This window comes from Nicrophorus vespilloides, unplaced genomic scaffold, assembly GCF_001412225.1.
Source record: "Nicrophorus vespilloides isolate i.1.1-1 unplaced genomic scaffold, Nicve_v1.0, whole genome shotgun sequence".
NCBI classification, from domain to species: domain Eukaryota; kingdom Metazoa; phylum Arthropoda; class Insecta; order Coleoptera; family Silphidae; genus Nicrophorus; species Nicrophorus vespilloides.
The window spans coordinates 191,402-206,967 of record NW_017096600.1 but is presented as its reverse complement, the minus strand read 5'-3'; the positions used below and the strand labels follow the sequence as shown (position 1 = coordinate 206,967).

Genomic DNA, 15,566 nt, shown 5'->3' with positions numbered 1-15,566 from the left:
GTACATCAAGCATTTGTATCACCTGGAGTTATAAGATTGTACTGTATTACTGAATACTAAATTTGTTTTTTTGTATTGATTTTTAATTCGAAAGAATAAATATTAACAATTTTTTAACCGGTTAAATTGACCACTTCCGGTAAATATGTCAGGTTACATATTTTTCATCGGATAATAAAAAAATATTTTGAGAAGTAAATAATACAAACATCATGCATATTAACAAAAAAAGAGAAAAAGTACTTTTTAATGTTAATATATTATTTATGTAATAACTGCAATGGAAAATATGTACGTTTTATATAAATTCCATATAATAATTATAAAAAATGCCCTAGATTTACCTTAATCGCTTTTTTATTGTGTGAGCATTTGTTTTGCCCTGGATGTACAAGATGGAAAATATAATATAAGGCATTTATTTGGTTTCAAATAATTGGAATTTTAATTCTTCCCAACTTACATGAACAAATTGAGTAAGGTTTGGAATTTAATACTTTTTTTGGAGTATGTTGTACTAATAAATATGGTTTTAATTATATTAAATGGTATTACTACAATTCAGTTAATAATATACTGTATGTTGTCTATCTCCGAAATTTAAAATAGTATTCCATGGTAAAAAGCTTCCTTACGTCTGCATATGATATTCGTTTTTTTTTTATTATATGTCACTTTATAATAATAAAGTAGAAGACAGTTTGAAAAGTTTTGAAAGAGACAAATATTAAACTTAAAATAAGATTATTATTATTAAAATAAGAGACAGTATTAAAACGAAAATTTCTCCGACATTTTAATACATCATCTGTTCTAAACACATAGTATTTTTTTAAATTTTGGTCTTTTTGGCACTTGTTCTTTACCACTCCGTTTGAAGTAGACTGTCTCGTGCAGGTTTGTAAGAGTATCGATCATGTGATAAAATTCTTTGTTTTGGTAGGTTTATCGGTAATAAAAATTCATACCTACCAGATGATCCACGTAATTGGCTCCAAAAACTGCAACATCATCAGAAAACATTCAAAAGTACATGATATGGTATTAGATCAGTGTCTGTCAAACTTTTTTTTTACTTAATTACTAAATATTATTTGTTGTTACAAACTGAAAGTATTTTATATTTGAGAGACAATTTAATTTTAATTCATAAATAAATCAGCGTAGGAAAAATCCAGTCGAGATTCGCAAAATTTTCTGTATAATACAAGTAGGGTATTACTGGTAAACGGTTAACCGGTTTTACCGGCCAATTATCGAAATTACCGAAAAATTTTAACATCAAATTCCGGTAAAAATTAGAAAAACAGAATGCAATTTCTAAGTTTTCATAGTGAAACTCACGTTTGTCGAGGCAGAAAGAGTCTCTTCTTCTGCAGTGAATAAAAGTGTAGTCAGGTTAGCGGGTGGAATTGTACAAAAATATGCTTTTTTTCAATGAAACACAACACATTTTAAAATTTTCTTTAATATTTTTATATTCCGATTTTAAGTGTTTTTCCATTAAACATTTAACATCAGAATCCAATACTTCGTGGCCATGCAATGTACAATTTCTATTTGACATTTTTTTTTTGCACAAAGCCTTTTCTAGACATTGCATCCCTCTCAACATGACGTTTTGGTTTACAAGAGACATCTTCTCTTGTTGATCTCTCCTTCAATTCACACCAAAAATTTTATTCTTAAAAAGGAAATTAGTTGAGCTTTGTTGCTGATGTCCATATTTTCATAGATTTGCAAGGTCCACAAGCGTTTGAGTTACTTTCTATAAACAAATTTAAGTATACTATTTTGAAGAAATTGTCAAAGTAAGATAATGTCAAAGCAGCCAAAGTTAGTAAAAAAATAAATAAATCAATAAACGATAAAGATTGATTATTACATTAACTATAAATTTAAGTATTTAGATGTGTTATTTATATAATTTGGTGTGTTCTTTTTTAGTGTTGTCTTGCTTTGTCGGGTCACCGTATTTCTGTGCATATATGCAATATTACTATTAAATTGAAGTGAAAACCACTAATATATGTAGTTTTAATTGGTAAATAGTATTTAAATAATTTAATTTTAACGTTGAAAATTATTGTATTCATTTTCGTCTATTGTAACATTTATTATTTACATACATTTTTAATTGTAAGATTAAATAATATTTACATATTTTATCATATCTTGTGATTCTTGTTGATAATATTTTTTATTCTTTTGTTTTAGATGTTGTCTATTCGTCTTATACAACGTTTAAATCAAAATTTGGATTTTGATCAAATTAAATATTATATTGTGTTTGCTGTATTACTGTATTATTAATGTTTAATAATCGTTGCATCATTGAGAGAGTATTTGAATATTATGATTCAAAATCATTAAATATGCACAAACAGAATTTGATATTGACATTAACATTAAGGACTTGTTCAAATATACCAATCGATTGTCAGGAAATAGTTATTAGAGGGAAAGATCTCGGTCCCTTTGGTCTAATTTGTAGTCTATAAATATTTTTAAATAAATAATATTAATTATTATATTTAAACCATAGGTTATTTTTAATTCACTTTAAACCCATTCAATCATATTTATAATATTATATTGAATTTATAGATTTCCAAATACTTTTCAGTTCAGTTACGATTCCAAAGAAACGTGAGTATATATTTTAAAAGACAAGACACATCGAATCGAAGTGATAAGACTACTCAGACTTGTTCGAATTTCAATGTACTAAAAGCGCCTTTTAACAGCGTCAGGATAACAATAGATAAATAATATAAAAATATTAAAGAAAATTTCGAAATGTGTTGTGTTTCATTGAAAAAAAGCATAATTTTGTACAATTCCACCCGCTAACCCGACTACACATATATCTACTGCAGAAGAAGACTCTTTCTACTTCGACAATCGTGGGTTTCACTATGAAAAGTATTGGCCGGTAAAACCGGTTAACCGTTTACCAGTAATACCCTACTTGTATTATACAGAAAATGGGCGAATCTCGTTATATCGGCTGGACTTTTCCTACGCTGATTTATCCATGAATTCAAATTAAATTGTCTCTCAAGTACAAAGTACTTTCAGTTTGTACATTTTAATTGTAACAACAAATAATATTTAGTAATTAAGAGAACTTGATTTAATTTCTCTTTTTTTTTGCATATTCAAAATTTTTATTCATCAAATAATTGAAAAACTAATATGATAAGTAATAATTAAAACATAACTTAAACCTTTGAATGTTCCAATGAAAATTCTTAATGGAAATTATGAAGTTCATTATGAAGAAATAAATTAATGAGTATTCGATATTAAAATAGTTGAAATCAATATTACAAAGCTAGAATAATACACATAGATAGATTGAAATTATATATTAATGTTATGGGAATTAACCTAGTGTTGTTGTTATTGTTGTTATTGAGGAATATATGTATTTTCATTGATTTTTCACGTTTTAATACATGAATTATTGTTGTTAAAGTGAAAATATCAACTGGATTCTATTCATTTTGTATACATCCTTATGATTTCGGTTTTCGAACAACCTTTGCAAACAAATAATTTTCATCATCCGATGTTCCACGTGTAGATTAAATATACAATAAATAAACACATCCTGATTCCAAACAATTTTTCATCATTTCCTTGAATAATATATGTGATTTTCTTAAAGATATTTACGTTTATCCCATATGAAATAATAATAATATTCATTAATTTTAAATCATTCCCATCATTAAATACTTCAATGTCCTACGTTATAAATTATTAATAGATCTGAATTCATGTAAACGTTCCTTCATTCGCACTAAATAAATACAGCAATACCTCTCATAGTGCGGCTTCGATCAGTCCGGATTCACTATTCAGCATTTCAAAAGAAACTAAATTTTAATTGAACAAAATAAAAACAAATTTAAAAAAAATGTATACATTTTTTTATATAGTAATGTGTCGATTAATTCGAGATATTGGTGGAACCGATTACCCGCACTATGCGAGGTATTGCTGAATATGCATTTAACTTTACTATCCCCAAGAAGTAACCTACTTTCCCTAAGTTTAAATTAATTTATATTTAAATCTTCCGTATAAACTTCTCAATAATTCAATTATATTTTGCGCGTGCTACGCATTAAACTTCACCAAAATTAATTACAACTAGTTAATTCTCTTGCAGGAAGTATTTCCTCTATTCTTTGTACCATCCCATATTAGATTTAATTCCCTTTTTCACGGACAATACCGTAAAACAATTGAATGGGAACAACGTAATACGAATCCTTTTAGTAAATAACTAATCCTCTTAAATTTTCCGTTACACTCGCGCCATTATCTACGATTCGGATTTTATTAATAAAGTATACCTTATAGTAATTCTTAAATTAAAAATTACATAATGTATTTAACCCATTATTTCTACAAAATTCGACAATTTTACTGATTTCAGATTTAGGGATTAAACCATATTATTTAAGTATTCAGTAAGACGATAAACGAAACTTCTTTTAAAGTAAGCCATCAGAACGACAAGAAGAATACTACAAGTGACTATAAGCCAAAGACAAAGAGAGTGTTAGAAAAATTATGCAAAGATGTGGATATCAACACAAAATAGAAAAAAGTTAAATCTAACAGACCCGATAGCAAGAATGACACCAGAGAGAGCCTGGGTGATAACGTAGACCTTGTTCTCTAGGCATACAAATATCCTAACAGATGACAAAATCAATTTTATACAGTTCATAAAAGAATAACTGCCCAACACTTGCGGATGACTAAAGACGAAAAAACACAGGTCCTGACGGAATGCCAGCAGAAATCAACAAGATCAGAGTCAGAGAACAACCTGAATCTGCGATGAAGTGAACATATGAAGGAACATTTCCAGAGAGTTAGAAAAGCGCAAAGCTCATTTTGATCAAGAAACCACGGAATCCTTTCGAGAATGAATCTTCGTTTAGGCCATTACAAAACCTCTTTAAGAGGAAAAGACGAGTGGATCCAGAATAAGATCAATGAGAAAGACGGACTAATATAGGGTGCGGCAGAAATAACACCCACATTACGAAAAATATCTATGGGGAGCACAAAGCTGGTACAGAGCGGCGATCTGTTCTAGCGGAAAACGATTTCGCTGTGGATTCAAAGAGTAAAGGCAACAGGATCAGCACTGAAGATAAAACCACCCGGACGTCCCAAAAATGTGAGAAAACATATACTGCAGCAATTGAGCTGTCTCCAACTCGTGGGAGTTATTTCTGCTGCACCCTATATCAATGAAGGGATTGATGTTCTAGAGGTTCATAAATACAATCAACATTACGGTGAAATACAATAAAAATATTGGTTCTGGATGATTAATTAAATGGAGAAGTTTTAGTGGGTGTGAATCCAATAGTATATCCACACTACTTGTGGTCCTTATCATGGCACCACAGCACATATAAATGTATATATTTAAAAATAGTACTTGCATTTAAAATGTTTCAATGTTTATCTGAAAAGGACAGAAATGCGGAATATCTAGATTTATTTATTGCCCTTCAGATATATTAAACAATCTCAGTAAATGTTGCTTTGCATTTTCTAGATCATGTCGATTGAGAGTCAAGAAGCAAGCGACTTGGATTTTGATGCTATTTTAGAAGATTTTTCAGAACAAAAACTTCGGAACATGTAACAAATCTCTTTATAGGTTTATATTCAATAAAATTATATTCAATGTTTTTATATTTGGTACAGGTTTTTTAATGTAGAAATTTGTCATGAACCGTAAGACTCTTGTTAATTGGATTTTGTATTTTGTTTTAAATAAATATTTACAATCTATATTCAAAGATATAAATTCTAACTGTTAATTAATTTTGTTATTTAAAGTTTGAAGGGCACTTATTGGATCCGGCCCTGGTCCTTATGCAAAGTTTTCTCTCCTGCACAAAAAAAAAACTATATTTTCAAGTCTTCGCAGTATTTATATCAAATCAGCATTAATCGAGTTGTTAATGTATGTTAGTTGTTATTGATGTAATATTGCATCCACATACGTGTTTACAACAAATGAAATATGTTCCTCCATTAGTGCGGTTTCAAATAGTTACTTAATGTATGTCTTAAATCAGACATGATAAAATCATGTAATGAAGAGAAAACAATAATTATTTCATTATTTATGATAAAATCCTACAAACAGTCAATAGTCATTATAGAATATATTCTCATCAAAACAAATCTCTCATGAAATCTGGTACAATTTTTTAATTTTCATATTTACGTAATATTTTGCATTAAATATAAATCGCTTTGGAAATCCGATTAATACTGTAAAGTAAGATAAATTGCGTTTTGTAAATCAAAATGTAATATTAAAAACACTATAATTAGAATCCTTCTATAAAGTTAAGGTAACTTCCATAATTGTAATCAAACAAGATACCAATAAAGATGTAAATAAATAATGGAATGCGAAGGTACGGAAACAACGAAGAAGGGAGAAAAACGCGGAAGAGTTTATTAAATATTTAAGGGCACGGCGCAATTAGCTGAACAAACTCTTTTCATCCAACTTCACCGTATTCATTCACCCACTCACCCCCATCTGCACCCTGCACGACCCGTTTCAATTGCGAAAAGTTTTCGCGTGCCTCGGGATAATTAGTTGTGTAATCGGTGTTTGGCTCCTCGCGATGCCTGAAGAAGAACCAACCCAAACCAGAAGCAGCAGCATCATCAACAGCAGCGGCGCACACTCTCTTAATTGAATTTCTCTCTGGCAGATTTACGGTCTCCGATGATTTACACAAAAGGAATTCGACCTCCATAAATCAAATTTATTAAACATTACTTACCTCTTCCGCTTCATCCCAAATGCACCCACCGCTTGCTCCGATGGACAGGTATCCGTATAATCTGGAATAGAAGTAGGGTGAATAATGTTGTGAACCACTTTAGCATCCGAGATATGACTTTAACGATCAATTTAGTAAACACAAAGTTTAAAAGCGTTCACCTGAAGTTGCGTTCCAATCTTCCGTGAGCAATTAAGATACCCTCTCTTTTTTATTTTATGAAGATTGATCGCGCAAATAATCGACCCAGTTAATAAAGAAAGGAAAAATATGATTACAATCTGTTCCCAATTTTGCTACATCATTGAATATTATTATGGGGGTCGAGGATGGAGGAAAATAGAGAGAAAGAGAGATAAAAGGGATGATGTAGGAGCTCCGATAAAGGAAGACGCGGAGTATACTCAGTCGCCTGTTCCTTCTTTGCTTTGGTGCGGTATGGGTTTTTTGGAATTGGGAAAGAAGAGAGTGACAAAAAAGGAAACGTACGAAAAAGGAAACAAAAATAACGAAACGAATCCCGGGGCTTCCCCAGAGGGAGGGATTAAATCCGGGCTACGTACGTTTACTCTAGCTGAAGACAAATATCTCGTTAGGAGTTTCTTTTGAAAGAATCCTTGTTTGCGAATAGAGGCGACACCGTTAATTTAAAATTATTAATGCGAAATTTAATATAAACGCAATTCAGATGATGAAAGTGCTTCGCGTAATAAAAAACGAACACAGTTCCAAGGAATCACATTCGTTCACCGGATGAACAAACTGATTAAATAATCAGCCTGTTTGAGAACTTCCAATACAGAAATGTTAACTTTCGTCTCGTCTCGTCTCATCCATAGGGACGGAGCAGGTATTTAGCAACTCCCGAACGGGCGGAATTAAAGTTTAATCATTATCCTAACTCCGCGGGGATAATCGAATTAAGAGAAGGGAGACGATTTTTTTTTCTCCCCGCAAATCGACGTTTCATGCAAATTCTCCTTATTTTCTTGCTCAAAGAAAATTTTTCGCTTAAGCCACGGCAATTTCTCCGCACCCTTACATTATTTTTTTCGGTTGTAATAATGGCGTAGTTCATAAATTTTAATGAATGTGTATGCGAGACGCGGCTTTATAGCCTGCATAATGTTTAATGCTTAATTACGCTGTTAAAAGTTACCCGAAGTAACAACGGAGTGGAATGGGGGCGGTCTGCAACGAAAGACGCCCCCGGGGGTCGATGGATGTAGCCGAAGGAGGAAGGTTTCCTTCCTCGCGTTACCTTCGCGATCCATGTTTAATGTATCTTTGCAAATTGGACGCAATTTGATACGCTCGGATTGTGAAGGGGAACATGGGCGGCCAGGCGCGAACGATTAAGGGCTAAGGGCCGCAGGAGAAGCTAGTTTTCCACATCGTTTCTCCGTGCCAAAAGCGATTTCACATGATCTGCATTATTTCCTTTTTTCGATAACACACGTAATTGAGGAAGAAAAGAGGAACAGGCTAAAACAGGAAAATTCGTCTTAGATCTAAATCTAATCCGACTGGGGGCCAACTGGGAACGCATATAACATTCTAATTAATCAAGTATATTTCGTTGTAATTATTGTTATTCGTTAATTCACTTTAATGGTGTTCTATTATTATCTCGAATAATATAATAATCTATATACAACGCATAATAATTTGTATATATAATATGTATATATAAACAGCAACAATCGTATGCATCACAAAGTAACTGATAAACAAATAAAGTCTACCGACATTATTAAACGAATTAACTAGAATCTAAAAACAGAAATAAAATTGTTTCCTTTGTAAACCACAGAAATTCGATCACAATAATTATTTACGTAATAAAGCGCTCAAACCATAACGTATTTAAAGCCCGCTATACATGGAGAGCCACAGGGTTCTGGCTTTAATTATTCTACGATTCAAGCATCCTTCATCTCGCGGTCATCACTAATAACAACGTTTCTAGGAATGTTAATTGACTTTGTCGCGTTCCTTTTGTTTTTCCTCCTCTCTGTCTGTCCTCTCAATCTTACATCTGCGCTCATAAGCTTAATACATTACATCGCGAAACACTCTCGTTACATACTGGTAAATAGTTGAAGAGTTCCGGTGCAAAAGTTGCTTCTATCAATATTTAATAATTGAACCGGCTGGTAAAAGGTTTTAAGGTAAGCGAAAATGCACTCTAAAATGATTCAATCACATATGCTAAAAGTTTCCCTTTTACACCGAGCACCCTTCAACATACGAACAATCCTAATTGGTTTCTTCCTCATTATTTTTTTTTGTTATATAAGTTTAGGCTACCCATCGACATAATAAATAAATATCATCAAACTTAAACAACCCTATGAAATGGTTTTAAACATTTTTTTTCGCTATCACACTGAAACAAATTTGACGTTAATTTTGTAAATTTCATAACTTAATTTACTTCCAGTGTAAATGCGCTCAATTGGTGTCAAATATGTTATAATAACTTAATATTAACAAATGCATATAAATATCAATAAACAAAATAATATTCAAAAGTTTGACAACTATTGATAACTTATTTCTAACAATACTAACATAACTAATACAACATTAACTTTTTTTTCGTTTAAATTAAATAATCATTTTTTTTTATATTCTTACCATAATATTATTATGCACCGAAATTGTAAGCAAATGAAACAGTACAAAAAAAATATTAGTAACCAACATACAATTCGTTAGTTACGAGCAATAATAAAAAACTATGTAAAATAAAATTAGATTACCAACATATTAAAATAAAGATTTTTTTGTTCTTAACAAAAATAACTGACATAAACATTCTGAATTAATTGATAACTATGATGATCATTTATAATGACCTTAAAAAATGATTTAAAATTAATTAACTAACAATGATAATTTGGTGTTGCGATCACAATAAAATATTCCATTGCGAATTCGATAAAATTCGGTTCGAATGTAATGAAAAACCTGCTTTCGTTCAATCATGGGATGCTTTTCTAAAACATTCACAGTTATGCTATGCAATATAATATCTGTATCATATATAAGTTTGTATATCATATAGGGTGTATATATAATTATTAAATATATAAATTGGTTTAAATTTGTTGTTGTTTCTTAAGTTGTGTACGTTCCTAATACTGATTCAATATAATTTAATTGGTGTATTTATGTAGGTATGTAGTTGTAGTAACTTGAAGGCGGGGATTAATAAAGAAATATAATTGAATACAAATTGAACTAGTCTGGGTTGCAGTTTCGTCCTTACAGAGCGATCAGGCGAGTTTTGCAGCCTAGCCACTTCTCTTGTAGCTTCTTGTGTTCTTCGTACTCCTTCTCGGTGATACCTCTAACAGTACCCGAGCTCATCTTGCGCGGATCCAAATTGGCGCCTAAATTCTGCACACCTTTTGCAATCTTGCTGAACGGTGATAGCACCAACTCTTTAGTGGCATTGGCCACTGGACTCGTCAGACTCACAAGCTTATTCTTGAGAGCAGATTCGCTCTGCGATTGCGAAATGTTAGTCTCGAACTCGGTCGTATTCGCGCTAACTGTCGTAACCTCCTCGTTGCGCACCTCACCTGATGAATGGCTGTACTTCTTGTCCAGTTTCAAACTAGTTGGTGGTTGCATCCTAGTGTCGCTGCACTCGAAGCTCCCAGAATTGATCTGTATCTCGGGATTCTGCATGGTCACATTGTTCATGATGCTCAAAAGCTGCTCATCGTTTACCACTGAAGCGCTTTCAGTAAGTAGAGTAGTCATAGTCGATGTCCCGTTCTCGTTAGTAGATCCACCCATTACTATGCCTACGCTTGGTAGAAAGCTGTCCTTGGAAGAATCCTCGGTAACCTCCACCGCTTGCTCTATGTTATTATCCGAATCCGAGTGCAGCTGCAGCGAAGTTCCGCTCTCCGCGCAGTTATCGGGTTGGAATATAGACGTCTCGTATTCTTCATCCGATTCGCTGGAACTCTCCACCTTCTTACCTATGGTGAACTTGGGACTACGTCGTTTCGGCTTCAGACTCGATCCCAAGCGGTTCAAGCGCGAGAACTGCTGCGACATGTTCGAAAGTGCCTTGGTACCTTCACAATAAAAAATAAATTGAAAAAAAAAGAACCTCAAGTAAAGAAGAAAACAGTTATTTATACCAGGTATCACTACACTCGCCGCCATCTCGTTTTATATTTCTTATATTTTCCTAAGGAATTCAAGGATTTAGGAGTGGGTTTCAAAAGGATTTAAATTTATAGAAGTTTACCTGCGTTCTTGAGCGCTAAAAGTTGCGTTTCAGAGACATTCCTCGTCAAATGTGGCAGTCCCACTATGTCCAGGTAAACGTTACTGGCGCTGTTATCGCTGATCACCTTAGACTTTCTTCGATCCAATTTTTGCCCCTGCTTGTAGGGAATTGGCGGTAAGCCACCAATATCTAAAGCGACGGAAAAAGCCTCGCATATCGCCTTCAACGATTCTAAAAATAATAAGAAATGGAATCAATAAAAGCAATGGTACAGATCGCAATGGTCATCCTACCAATTTCCTCTTCTTCGTTTTTCAGAAATACGGCCATGTTGTTGAAGAATTGCAGATTTGTAGAGCGGAACATGTGGTAGTATCCGGTCACTCCATTTACCTTGTAATTGAGGCGGATGCTGTAGAAATTCTTACTGTTACTCTTGAATATATTCGCGCTGGACTCTGGGATTCCGCTCTCTATCACGGTGATGTCGTCCAAACAGACCCTTTGGTATTTGGTGACCTTATCCACTTGATCGTCGTAATCGGCGACGAAATACGAATCCTTGGTGAGGATCAGAATCGAGTCCATCTCAGTTTCGCTTGGGTCTCCGGTGAAAGGATCGGCGTTGATCAGTCCCCAAGCTCCCAGCACAATCTCCGGATTGTTTATCAGCATCTTCTTGCAATCCTCAATTAGGAGCTTAACGTGCTCCGCTGTAGAAGCGCTATCCTCTTCAAAGTTTGTATTCGATCGCGTCTCGTTGAACAAATCTTCAGATACACAATGTCCTAAACATCAACAGAAATCATTAATCCAATCCACTATCTTGTATGACTGTATTTTTGTTTTATGTAAACAAACTCACCGTTGCCAAGCATCAAATCGATAGTGCCTTGTCTGGTAGAATCTTTGAATCGGCTCAAATAATACCTGAAAAGAAACGTATGCGTGTGGAAACAGCCCAAAAGGTGACAAATCGACTTTACTTTATTAATGGCAATTATTAATTCGCATCTAGATAAATAAATACACGGCGAAATTACCAAAAAAATATACGAACAAAAGGTACGGCGAGAGATAGATTAAAATCTGTGGATTTGCATGGGTTTGGGACGTTTCTTGGGCTTGACTGACCTATACATGTAATACAGGGCGTTCGCTAGTTCGAACTCCTGCTCTAGGGCAATGTGGGGTATGTAATGGGGCGCGCCGCCTCCCAGAGGGACGAGCTCGCTGGCGATGCCGCCGAACGTGTTCAACCTCGACCAGCTGTCCTCAAAATCATTCACTCTTACCGGCGAGCCATGAGACAGATCTAAGCAGCATTGCCGCACACTGTCCGCGAAATGATTCCGGTAAAATCTACGAAAATCGGGGACACAAACTAAACTGAATACCGAGGCGAAACTACCTACGCATAGAGACGATCAGCGATGCGCAACTCAAATCGTGAAAAAGGAGCACAAAAGTGTATTCAAAAAATCTAGGCACAGTTTTCCGCATCGCTCATCCATCGCTATGAAACTATCTTCACCTATTTGCTGAGTTCATTCCGTCCTTCATGATTCCCGTGAACTTCCTCTCGCCCGTTCGTGTGTAATCGCCCTGCAAATAACCATTGCAAAATTATTCATCAATTAACTAATCTAACTGAAAATGCGCACTTTCAAAGCATTGGTGCCTGCGTATTGTTTGCTGATAGTGTCTCCATTGTTGGCCCAGAGTAGCTGAAACGTGTTTTTGATCGAGTCAGGAATGGTGCCTTCCGGAGTGATCAGTCCGAGCTTGCAGAATTGGATCTCCATTACGGACTTGGCAAGCGCCGTCTGCACGACATTGGTACGATCCAAGCAGTCAATGCAATTCACGCGGAAAACTCCCAGCTGAGAACAGATGTGGCCCTGGCGATCACGCCAACAGTAGTTCATGTCCTTGATGATGTCGGCAATACTGTTGATCAGGATGGACACGTTCTCGAAGTGCATACCGCGGCAGTACTCGTGGAAGTCAAACGTCACGTAGGTCACGTGAGGACTGTTAAACTCGAAAATATGATGAGAGTACGAGTCCCAGATCACCTTCTCCTTGCCACTTTGGTCCACAAGGTTAATCACGCACACAGGACCGTATCTGGCTATCTCATTCTTGAAGTGCTTCTCGAACGCACTTTTCGTCTCTTCCTCACCTACAAACCAATCATAATAACATTACATTTAACCAATGAAACATAAAATGTAAAAAAAACCTAGTTCAATTAAATTGTAAGTTACAATTTTGCAAGCAATTAACAATAAAATGTAATGAATTAATAATCAGACAAATTTTCGTAAATATCATATTAATTCCAAGAGTTTATGACTATTCATTTAGATAAATATGAATCAATCAATAGATTATCTATTGTTTATGATTATTTTCAATAAAATGGTGTTGTAGTCCACTTGTATATGTAAATGGTGATGGAAACATTTAAAGCTAGTAAAAAAAAGCACATAGTAATATCTTACCACCACCTGATCAGCAGAATCCACGCGCTTAAGCGCCACACATATTGGAATGTTATAAATGTAAACTCACGATTTCCTTTTATTGCCGTCGGTTGTTTACCTTTATCAATACGGGGCGGGGGACGGTACTTGTAGCCTGGCTGCGACCAATAGACGGGCACCGATCCGCGAACCTGCACGAACGACACTTCGTGGTGTTGATACGCAATCAGCTGTTCCGTTTCAACATAATTGGCGCACTCGCCCTGATCGTCCACACCTCTCCTCTTGTATCTGCGGATGATCCAACAAATGAAACAATTGAAAAAAAATAAAGTAAATAATAAGTTACCTGGTCCCGGCTCTGAAACGACTGCGTCTGGAAACTATAGATAACTTGAAAATTTCATATTTCGGACTGGTCTTGACGCCTCTAATGTCTTGATCCACTTCAACCTTACACTCTTCAATCTGAATGTAACCTTGTATTATGGGCATAATCCAAGGATCACAGAGGCTATTCTAAAATTTTGTTGCATAAATGTAATAAAGAAATCGATAAATATATCTAATATACTAACATCCAAACTAATCAGTTGCTTCAACATATTTTTGTTCCAGAAGAAACGATCATCGACGGTCCTCCACAACGCGCTCGCTTCAATCTGCTTGCTCTTCTCAAGACTGCAAAGCCTCTGTAAGCTACTTGTGATATCGCAAGTGCGAGAGAAGTAGAAAGAGTTTGTGTCGGTGAAAATCTTGTAGAACTCCTCGACAATCTGTTTCTCGAACTTCTCCTTGTCTTTCGCGTCCTTTTTCAGCGGAGATCCTGTGGCCATAGCAGCTGCCTGTTGTGTGGTGGACTTGATAGCATTCCCAGCGCTCTTCAATGTGCCTAAAGTCTTTGTGAAAGCCGCATTTTTCTGCAAATCCATGAAGGGATTGGCTGCGCCCCTCTTGGGGGTGGGAATGGTCTTATGCTTGGCACACTGTTGCAAATTCAGATTGGGATTATCCATACCTGCAATTGTAATGGTATTATTAAACAGCACAATGTGAAATTGCATCATCTGCAAACCCAAATTGAGAAAGGCTATAGACTTTATCTTGAAGACTTCATGGTCTCCATGAATTTTGCCCACAGGACTACACTCCTTGATCACAATCAGCCTGGGATCGAAAACAGAGGGATGCTCGACTTTTCCAATCAGACCATGGCATATCCCTAGGCATGTTGGATCCTCTGCATCCGCCAAGTCCCAACCTATACAAAGCAATGTAGGTTGGTATGCTTATAATTGTGAGCGTCTCTATATATCATATTTACCAGTTTTAGGGATGAAAGCACCTGTCTGTCTGTCCCACCACAGCGAGTGTTGATCCTTGACGAAAATGTAGAATTCATCGGTCCGAAACAGTTCCATGGTGCGGCCCGTCCCTTAAAGGGAATCCCCTCACTAACCCAGCACAATTTCAATCGAATAAACTGAAAAATTTGTATCCGACACTTTTCACACCTCCTTCACAAACAACAGCGCTTCCTTTATTATCTCACTGACAACCGATTTGCATAAACAACAAGATTTTCACGCCACCAGAGGTGCACGGAATCAATGAAACTGCGGCATGCGCGCAAATAGAGCGCTCACTCTGCTCACAATCATCGCGCGCTTTCCATTATTCCAATTCCGGCTAGTATTTGGAAATCACCTTCCGCCTAAAAACCTATCGATTCACCGCTACTCGGAATCAGAACGCTCGATAAGTCTAAAAATACACAACAATCCACAAATGCATTAATTGTTCAGCGGCAATTGTATGAACACAATTTAAAAGAATTGCAGATATTTGATTCCACACGGAAAAATTGACTATCAAAAAAAAATGTTTGAGAAACGTTAATTTAGTAGAATACTAATATAAAAAAAACAAACACCATGGAAGCGCAAAATTTTATTTTATTTAATTATACTTAAA

At 35.1% G+C, this 15,566-nt stretch overlaps 1 protein-coding gene across 4 annotated transcripts; it reads right to left on the bottom strand.

Moving 5' to 3' along the window:
* Window positions 1-9,630: 9,630 nt before the first annotated feature.
* Window positions 9,631-15,531, bottom strand: LOC108557540 (phosphatidylinositide phosphatase SAC2). 4 transcript variants are annotated; one of them, XM_017914085.1, is made up of 12 exons: window positions 14,917-15,531; window positions 14,668-14,853; window positions 14,171-14,610; window positions 13,942-14,111; window positions 13,681-13,883; window positions 12,768-13,288; window positions 12,638-12,708; window positions 12,238-12,465; window positions 11,969-12,033; window positions 11,397-11,891; window positions 11,122-11,334; window positions 9,631-10,945 (listed from the first exon to the last, which is right to left on the bottom strand). In XM_017914085.1, the coding sequence occupies exons 1-12, from the start codon at window positions 15,011-15,013 to the stop codon at window positions 10,119-10,121; spliced, it is 3,516 nt and encodes a 1,171-aa protein (XP_017769574.1). In that variant the 5' UTR covers window positions 15,014-15,531; the 3' UTR covers window positions 9,631-10,118. The 4 variants fall into 4 exon arrangements, with proteins under 4 accessions (XP_017769574.1, XP_017769575.1, XP_017769576.1 ...); XM_017914086.1 differs by having other exon boundaries at window positions 10,119-10,945; window positions 13,711-13,883; XM_017914087.1 differs by lacking the exon at window positions 12,238-12,465 and having other exon boundaries at window positions 10,119-10,945.
* Between the last annotated feature and the right edge of the window lie 35 nt (window positions 15,532-15,566).

Excerpts from the sequence above, each read along its gene's own strand:
- LOC108557540 (XM_017914085.1), bottom strand. The coding sequence starts at position 15,013 with ATGGAACTGTTTCGGACCGATGAATTCTACATTTTCGTCAAGGATCAA. Across the intron at positions 12,709-12,767 it reads CAGGCACCAATGCTTTGAAA|GGCGATTACACACGAACGGG; the intron begins GTGCGCATTTTC and ends GGTTATTTGCAG. Across the intron at positions 11,892-11,968 it reads CGATTTGATGCTTGGCAACG|GACATTGTGTATCTGAAGAT; the intron begins GTGAGTTTGTTT and ends GTTGATGTTTAG.